This window comes from Temnothorax curvispinosus, unplaced genomic scaffold (assembly GCF_003070985.1).
Source record: "Temnothorax curvispinosus isolate PA1 unplaced genomic scaffold, ASM307098v1 QBEX01001713.1, whole genome shotgun sequence".
NCBI classification, from domain to species: domain Eukaryota; kingdom Metazoa; phylum Arthropoda; class Insecta; order Hymenoptera; family Formicidae; genus Temnothorax; species Temnothorax curvispinosus.
Window position 1 is genome coordinate 29,519 of NW_020211493.1, and position 8,906 is coordinate 38,424.

Here is an 8,906-nt window from a genome sequence, read left to right on the forward strand (position 1 = left end):
AATGATTATCAGATACAACGTCGTTTCTTATTTATTCCCGAAATAATCGCATTGCTTATCCGATGATACTTTTATATTATTGTTGTGAAGCAAGTACTCGAAATAACTTCTTTCCTAAGACATGAAAATACGAAGATATGAAATCATTTCTTACAAAATTCTACACAAGGATTTCACGTACGGCAAGATAAAATTATTTTTAACACAAAATATCCAGTCAGACAAAGAGGAAGATTATTTCCTCATTAAAAAAACACAAGTAAAGAAGATAATAGTACCTAATTTCCCTTATTGTCTGCGTGCTTTTCGAGAAATATGATACAACACGATTTATTAGATTAAACTTACCGACATTGTGCGCAATTCCCGAAGCATCTCGTCTGAGTTAGTAATCAACGTGTGTATTTAAGGCTCCTGGGGGTACTCGCTGCGACCATGTTAGATCGTGACGTTAGAGGCGAAAATTGACATGCTGAGAATTCTTGCGTGCCATTTCCAAATAAAAAAAATATTTGCAAAAAATAACACTTCAAATTATTTCAGCACACTTCAAAAATACTCCGAGGTCTATCCCTTTCCCTTGACAGTTAATAAACAGCCGTAAAATCAATGTAATACAAAGTCTAGTCGTAACCTTGCGCACAAGTTTACATGACTAGACTTCGTATTACATTCAGTAATATAATGTAATATAAAGCTGAAAGAGAACTTTTATTAGACTGAAGCAATGATGACATTCAATTGTAGATTATTTCATAAGTGTCTCTGTTCATATGGTCTCTGCATTGCATTGGTGCAACATGCAATTTACCTGGATTTAACAAATTAGAGCGTCTTCTGCTTGATTTAATATTTTTGTACTTTGTACGTTAAGATTAGTACAAGTCGTGTGAGACTTGAAGAGCTACACGATATATATGTGCAAAGGACTTTAACAAGATTTACTCTGTAATATACAATTCTGAGAACTTTCCTGGGTGACCAATAAATCCTTACTCTTCTTAAATAAGTCCTCAGACTTCCTGAAATAATGTTGAAGACGTTGCATATATTTTTACAAATACTTTATTAAACATTGCAAAGTGTGGTACATGGTATCACAACGTTGTTATATTCATTGCATGTATACGTTACGATTACACATTATACATCGGATTCACGAACACGAATATCTATACAGAGGAGTACAATACGTTCGTTCTTACATTGCAATTTCGCTCGCTATAACGCAAGATCATTACAACTCTTGTCTTAGAACAGTTCTCTTCGCGAATACCATGCCTATTTCAAGGAATCAACTTGCAAATTAGCACACGTTTGATAAATACAATGCTATTTAAAGATCCTCCCGAACTAAGGATTCACCCTCCTAATATCTACACCCTACGTCTGCAAAACAGTTTTATTAAATCTTCACAGCCAACGACTAAATTAAAAGTCCTCCCGCATCTTCGCGCCATATTCGTATTCTTATTTAAGAATTATAACTTATAACTGGTACAAGTTTTTTGGGGAGGAGCGCAGATTTAACTTTACTTCTACCACGACCGAAGAATTCGCGTAACAATACCAGCGCGCGAAAGCCGATAAATATATTCCCTCCTCGAAAGTACAAGTCAAAAATTGAAAAATCCTCTTAAATCCGTCTTGTACGTTGTCGCGTTGTAATTTTACATGTAAGATTTACGTAAATAAAGCTTGCGGTCGCCTTCTGTTGCTACTATTAAAAAATCATGACAATTACATAGGTATTGTAATACGTAATTTTTATATATTGTAACATTTAAAAATTATGGAAATTATTAAAAAGGAAAATCATATATAAATTTCTGAAGCAGACAACAGTTTTCGGTGATGAAGGAATTCATACGATTTCTCGCCTTTGGCGTGACAATTTCATATGATTGCAGCGAGGCAACAGGAGTCTTACAACTGTTACAATGTAAACAATAATACGGAGTGCCCCGCACTTCGTGTAAGTAGTAGCTAAGTTTTGTACATAACGGCAAAGTCAATTCGCCGACTGCTGTAAATATCTAAATTAAGTAATTTCACAAGAAAGATTCGATTACGCAGTACGGCTTTATGCGCCGTCAAATCAAAGGCGGAATACCTTCAAATACAATAGATTCGCGCGACGCGATACATAAATCAATTTATATTAATCTGTCCCAGATGCCAAGTCGATATATAAATCTTACTGCGTGCCTCTGACTAATTCTAAACTGATTCGGTTTCATCATACGCATGTCTATTAAATACATATCGATTCTTGTGCTAATAATCATTATTTCGCCAACATATTAGATACAATTTTCGCATTTCGTAATTACTCTATGTAAGTAGCACACAATCTGTAACAAGTTAATATCTCACTACTTTAAACTTCTAACAAATTTTTAATGGTGGCGTTTAATGGTAAAAAAATATATTATTTACATATTAGATACTATATTACGTAAGAAAAACAAAGATATATATATATTTTTTTAATATAATCATACAATTGGCGAGTAAATAATGCATTTTCCATTAAGCCACCGCTAAGAATCTGGCAGATGTTTCGAATAATTATATAACAATAATCACTATTATAATATAATAAGATATCAAGGTATAACAGATCGTGCGACTCACTCTGTACATATCATGACTTTCATCACATTGAGAATACTATAATTATTATATAATTATATATGTATATATATTATATAAACCTAGCGAAACCGATAAATGTGTAAATCTGTCCCGACTAAATGTATTCTTCGTCTTCTTTGTTTTATATCTATTAAAAATTGCATAGGAAGCACCGGTTTCTCAAAAGCCCTACAACAATAAACAAGATTGAGATTCTTAGAGTACCATGTCGCGAGTTTCCGGCGTCGGTTGCGATGTACAATCGCTTAAAAAGACTCGTCATCAAAATCGGCAGCACGTTATGATATCAGATATTATCAGTTGATCCTGATTTTTGCAATTAATACGGTCTTTGATAATCCGTTGACTATGTGAAAAATTTCTGAAATAATTTAGAATATTATTAATTTACAATGGTGATAAACGATAGATATGTACAATCTAAAATCACTATGCGACCGATTTTGAACTAACAACCGGACAGGAATCGAGGGTGAGCGAGCGAGGTGAAAACGAAACGGTCAATCGGCTATATAGAAAGATTTTACAAGTGTCTACCGACCAGACCAGGCAGGGCGACTCGTGTGTGCAGCGGTAGTGGTCCCGGACTAACTTCTCCCATCATCATCACGGTCCCCAACTGTCCCACAAAGTATTAAACACACATCAAGGATCGACTTCAGAACCATATATCCTCTCACATGTATGCCGTTTGACGTTAATCAATTACATTCAATCGGTGCGTCAGAGAATTTTTACGTATCGCGTACATATCAGATTGTAACGTTATTTACAAAAACCGGTCCGGTTGATTATGTCATCGTCGTCATCGAGATAGACCTGAAATCTAAACTTCGAATCGAAACTCGACTTCAAAGTGAGTCTAACTCGCGAGACTAGAAAATAAAACTTCTCTAACTCTATTTACAAAAATCTGCAAGGTACACGCTAATTTGTCAGCAGAAAGCACATTATACTCCAATTTCGATTTTCTATTTTGTATATATGTAATTTACTTGGAATTTACTATTTTTTATAATCTGCTGTATAATATAATATTGTATATTTTTATTAAAAAAAAAAAAAAAATGACAACAATAAAACCAAACAAAGATCATGGTTTCGTTGCCTAAAGTATCATGCCTAGAAACTATGTTGTGTCTGCAATATTGACTTTGTTATCAAATCATAAGTAATAGCAGTTATATGTTGATACGGACATAAGTGTATGAGCCTGTAATATACCGCCAGAGAGATATCTTAACGAGACTTAAAGGAATTAAGTGTCCAATAAAAACTCCTCGATAACGTTAATTTCTAAAATTAGTAACGATTCAGGAAATATATCTACACTTAGCTAACGCTTAACAATTCCAGACTTAAACGTATATTCGTGGACAGATCACCGACAACAATTACAAAATTATATATAATATCGGGTCGATAAAATAAATCTTAAGACGCCAAAAATATCATGTTCACAACTGCGATCTACGTGCAGAGCTCCTGACGCTCGTCTGTGAATAAATAATATAAAAATATACAACTAAAAACAGAAAAACAATGTAAAGTAAGTAGAGAGGTACGTGTGAAATAGTACATTACGGCATGCAGATATTAGACGGATAAGTATGTCGGCAGCGCGATCATTACGAGATGATTAATCCCAGAGATCTTTCCGCATTAAAAAGTTGACTGCATGCAAAAAAATGTTCGTAGATTACAGGGGACGAAAAAAGTATCCGCACGCCCCATTCTTTTGACGGTCTTACGCAAAGAATAAGATTAATGTTACGCTATTACAAACGAAAACTATCTATCCCAATCTATCCTGTTAAGAATATTCGCGCAAAGTCATTCCAGAAAATACGAGACGTGTGAATACTTCTTTTTCACTTGTGTCAGCTTACAAATGAATAGTAACTTTTCACCGAGCGTGAACAAGTTTCGCGGAGGCAGGATTAAAAGATCACAGCAGCAACAGAGCCTTCAATGTCTTTTCTGTTTTTACATTGCCAATCGCAATCAATTGTCGCGTAATTAGAATTAATGGATACAGAAAATTATGTTTAATGCTCGATAATTTGAACGTCGCGAAAAGTTTGGCAAATGTTCCAGTGTTCAGAAAAGGAAGAATTCGGGAACGTTTGCTCACGATATTCGCACGTTAAAACTAAATTCCGAGAAATGTCTTGTTGAGATAAAAAAAAAAACGTTTTTTATTCAGTTCAAGTATTACATACTCACCAAGCCCCGAATTTCCTCTTCTTCTAACACTCTTTATCTATAGATAAAATGTTTACAACTCGAAAAAAATAACAAAGCGGCATATCACGATCTCCACTCCCTACATTAACGCTAGTCGTACATGTTAATACTTTCAGAAAAATCACCGCGCGATATGACCTACTCGTAATTGTTCAAAGAGAAGAATCTGTCTTTTGCTGCACCGATCTTAGGTACACATGGACATGGATAGTTCGTCGATCGTTTTCCCGGCTATAACGTTCGTAACGGAATGAATCCTCCCATTCCGATGATTCTGAGGTCTTCGTCATTGGAATCGGAATCATCATCATCATCATCACTGTCATCATCATCGTTTCTTTCTCTCTAGAAAAACCGATGAAAAAAAAAAAGATACGGTCAAACGTGCGCTCTGCAAATATCTGACTGTGATTTTTTTTCCCTGAAGAGAAGAAAGACAAGACACAAGCGCAAAAATAGGCCGAAGAGAAGTTCGTCCTCTGTACATTAAACATAATTTTCGAGTTTATAAATAAAAAATTTCCACCATTATGCAATACGAAATATCACACGCTATTGTCCATTCATTAGTTCTCGTTATGTGTCTATCGTAGGCAATCATTGACTAGAATAATTATCTGCTTTACAGTTATAAAATCACCTCGACAGAAAAGAATACACAGTTACGAGGAGTCATTCGCACACAACGGCGATTGGCTCGTTAACATCTTACCATTTGTCAATTTATGCACTATATTAGTATAAGATTGGGCAGAGCAGAAAAAAGTCGGTTTGCATTAACAAACAGCATACGTACATTTTTCCCCTTATTCTTAAGCAAGCAGGTTTGTTAAAAATTCACGGTGTATTTACAGTTGCTATTGTCGTTTTTGAAATTGAGACACTGAGTGCGATAGCAGTATAAAGCTTAAGACTTTACTATTTAATTGGTGACAAGTCATCATTACAATTACTATATATTATACACTAAATTATTTGATTGTAGACCTGATTTTTCTCCATCTTTTAAAATTAGATTTCAAACTTTTAAACTCATTCCCCCCCGCCCCCTAAAAATACCGTTTTTCGAAATATGCTGCTATTGCACTCGAATTCTCGATTAAAACCTTTGCGACCTCCTGTCGCTGTTGCCATTTCACTCGAAAGATCAACTTGGAAATCGAAAAGAAGAGAAATTATATCGTCCAGATAAAATTAATTTTACGTGCAATATAGACATTCAAGCTCGTGTTTTATATAGAAGAACGAAAAAAAGAAGAGGCGATTATATTATGTCAAATATGAAGTGACGTTCACGCGATTACATCTTACGTATTGTCTGTATTGCTCATACATACAGCATAGAGAACATGCGTAGAAATGTACAGTGTATGTACATACACACACGTAGCCGCAGGCTATTGTTGTTTACACTCATAATCAGAGTTGGCGCCACTAATCATTGCGTGTGTAAACCGGCCTTAAGAATTTAAAAAAGAAACGAAATATAAAATTCAATCGTCAAAGATATCACCTTCGTGTAAAAACAAAAGACGTGAAATCTTTGGCGAAATCAAATATGACTATAATAAACGAATGCGAATGCATATAAGTTACGTAAGAGTTAATTAAATAAATTATAATTCCTCGTTTAACGCGTTCGAAATATGCATATTCGATACTTTCAATCTCCCTCTTTCCCTTCCTTCTGTTTAAAAAGATTTAGATACACAAAAGGTGGTGATGTTAGGATTGCTGTTAGTTCTACCTTCTGTGTAAATTGAGAATTACATAGGGCTCGTCCGGATTAGTGCTGACGTCTGTGGTGCTGTTGTTAGGCTGATAGCACGGGTTAACAGTGTAATTGAGATTAGGCTGATGGAAACTCACCGGCTGAACACTGGTCCTGCGTCGCTCCATCTCGCGATCTTCCAAGCAGAAGTCCGAATCCGAATCGACTTTTCTTGCAACCTCATCCTGTCGAAATGTAATGTCATTAAAAATATTACAAAATTATTTTAATTCATAATTATATTCTATCATATTCAAACAATATATAATATAATATAACAGACGTTATATAAAATATTATAGCTGGTATAAAATGAGCTTTTCAGTGTACAATGAATTTAGGCACTGTACCTGCGTCATCTGTTGCGTGGTCGTGAGGATTCTCGCTAGCGGACTACAACAGACCGGCAACGTTTCCAATAACGTAGGCCTAGAGTGCGTTAACAAGGGCTTCATATATTTGGTATCGAAATCGCCCCAAATTCTGGCGAGCAACGCCTTCTCGTTAGGCTTTGTGCCACCGATACCACCGCTGCCACTGCCGCCGCCTGGCAACGATCCGTCCTGCATAGAATTATACTGTAAAATGTGAACAAAGCATCAGTTATCCATCCTGTATGATTCTGCGAGCTTTCCATCTTTAATCTTTAAACAAAAGTAGGCCCCTCTCCCCCCTCTATTAGTCATATAAACATATATTTATTAACACATTAAAATAAGATTCAAATAGGTGTACATTATTTTTAATTCTTCCCTTTAAGCAGAAAAGTATATAACAACGTTAACAGCAATATATTAATGACAGACCTTTTTAGATGTTTGGAGTTATTTTCGTTATTAGTTATAAAAAATGCATCCTTACTTATTGATCGTAATTCTGGTGTTCCGTATTTTAAACATGTCTGTGTGTGTAAGTACTGTTAATAAATGTAAGTATCTCAGTGTTCTCCAACTATTCTTCAACATACAGAATGGATAACAAAAACCATACTAAAAAAAATAACCAGAAGCACAGTGCAGTCAAATTCAATTAAAAGCCTTAATGAAATAAATCTACAACTTGCATATAGACAGAGAAATCATATAAATCATATGATAGATCTGCATTCACATGGTACAACAATAACAAGGAAAAAAAATCACTTTTATTTCAATACAGATATTAAGCAACACTTGGTGCATGCAGCTACTTTTATAAGAATTGTATGGTATAATCATGATGCGTGAGCTATATATTCATATACATATGTATATTAATGTCTCATTATTTGTGTGTGAAGAATAAATCGATCTGAGTCATCAAAAAAAAAAAAAAATCAAGTTATCTAAACTCTCAATTTGTTAAACAGGAAGACGGTGCGTCAAGTCAATCTTTAATTGTGATAACATACCGGCGGACTTCTTCCCCTACGCATGTCCAGATCACCGTAGCCACCCTCGCCGCCAGACTATTAACATTGATAAATTAATTGTCTTGTAAATCGCAGCACTCGTGCACGCGTTCTCTTAACCGCGAATCTTTATAATTCACTGTCGAATGTTACAAGGTAACAAACATGCATGCTAGTTCAGAAATGCGGGAATCAAACATAATTTCGGTAGAGCAATTTCGTATGAGTGATAGTCGTGATTCGAAAATTGCAAAACATTTCACAGAACACGAAGCGTATACTTTTAACTACCAGAGAGAAAACATTTTCATACAGCTGTAGCTATATACCATCGGAAAATTGAGCTCACTGACATTGTACCGGTCTTGATACAACTGATATAGCATTGTCTTTCTGAATCTGTGATACTCTGATACTACTTTTCCGACACTAAAAGAAAAGAAAATCAATGGGAGCGTGGCAAAATAAAACTCTCCAAGCTCTAATTTTACAATTAACGAGGAGATTCGGCTGATCGGTACGCACCCCGACAGTATCCAATGAATTGTACACCTAGATAAAAGCGACACCGTAAAAAGAAATCGTTATACGAAATTACGAACCAGTAAAGCTTGCATGCAGAAATGTCTTCGCTTTCATGTCTTTTTAAAGCAAATACTCTCATCTATAATCCTACAAAGTATAAGAACATTGCTTTACACATGCAAAATTTCGCTGGATCGAGATAATCGATAAATCTAACTACCGATCACACTTAGCCATGTACAGTGTCGAAATTATACAAAACGCATAAACATGTTAATGTGTGTGTGTGTGTGTGTGTGTGTGTGTGTGTGTGTG

The 8,906-nt window shown here is 35.2% G+C and overlaps 1 protein-coding gene across 5 annotated transcripts; it reads right to left on the minus strand.

Moving 5' to 3' along the window:
* Positions 1–1,047: 1,047 nt before the first annotated feature.
* Positions 1,048–8,885, minus strand: LOC112467939 (sodium/hydrogen exchanger 6-like). Of its 5 annotated transcripts, none has more exons than XM_025036918.1 (4): positions 8,067–8,880; positions 7,027–7,254; positions 6,775–6,861; positions 1,048–3,277 (listed from the first exon to the last, which is right to left on the minus strand). In XM_025036918.1, the coding sequence occupies exons 1-4, from the start codon at positions 8,088–8,090 to the stop codon at positions 3,182–3,184; spliced, it is 435 nt and encodes a 144-aa protein (XP_024892686.1). In that variant the 5' UTR covers positions 8,091–8,880; the 3' UTR covers positions 1,048–3,181. The 5 variants fall into 5 exon arrangements, with proteins under 5 accessions (XP_024892686.1, XP_024892669.1, XP_024892694.1 ...); XM_025036901.1 differs by lacking the exon at positions 1,048–3,277 and adding an exon at positions 3,704–5,250 and having other exon boundaries at positions 8,067–8,885; XM_025036926.1 differs by lacking the exon at positions 1,048–3,277 and adding an exon at positions 3,704–4,154 and having other exon boundaries at positions 8,067–8,881.
* Between the last annotated feature and the right edge of the window lie 21 nt (positions 8,886–8,906).

What these genes read in the sequence shown, in the direction of transcription:
- LOC112467939 (XM_025036891.1), bottom strand. Translation starts at nt 8,090, where the DNA reads ATGCGTAGGGGAAGAAGTCCGCCG. An exon ending in GTAGGGGAAGAAGTCCGCCG is followed by an intron (nt 7,255 to 8,066) that starts GTATGTTATCAC and finishes CACATTTTACAG; the next exon opens with TATAATTCTATGCAGGACGG. An exon ending in CCACGCAACAGATGACGCAG is followed by an intron (nt 6,862 to 7,026) that starts GTACAGTGCCTA and finishes ACATTTCGACAG; the next exon opens with GATGAGGTTGCAAGAAAAGT.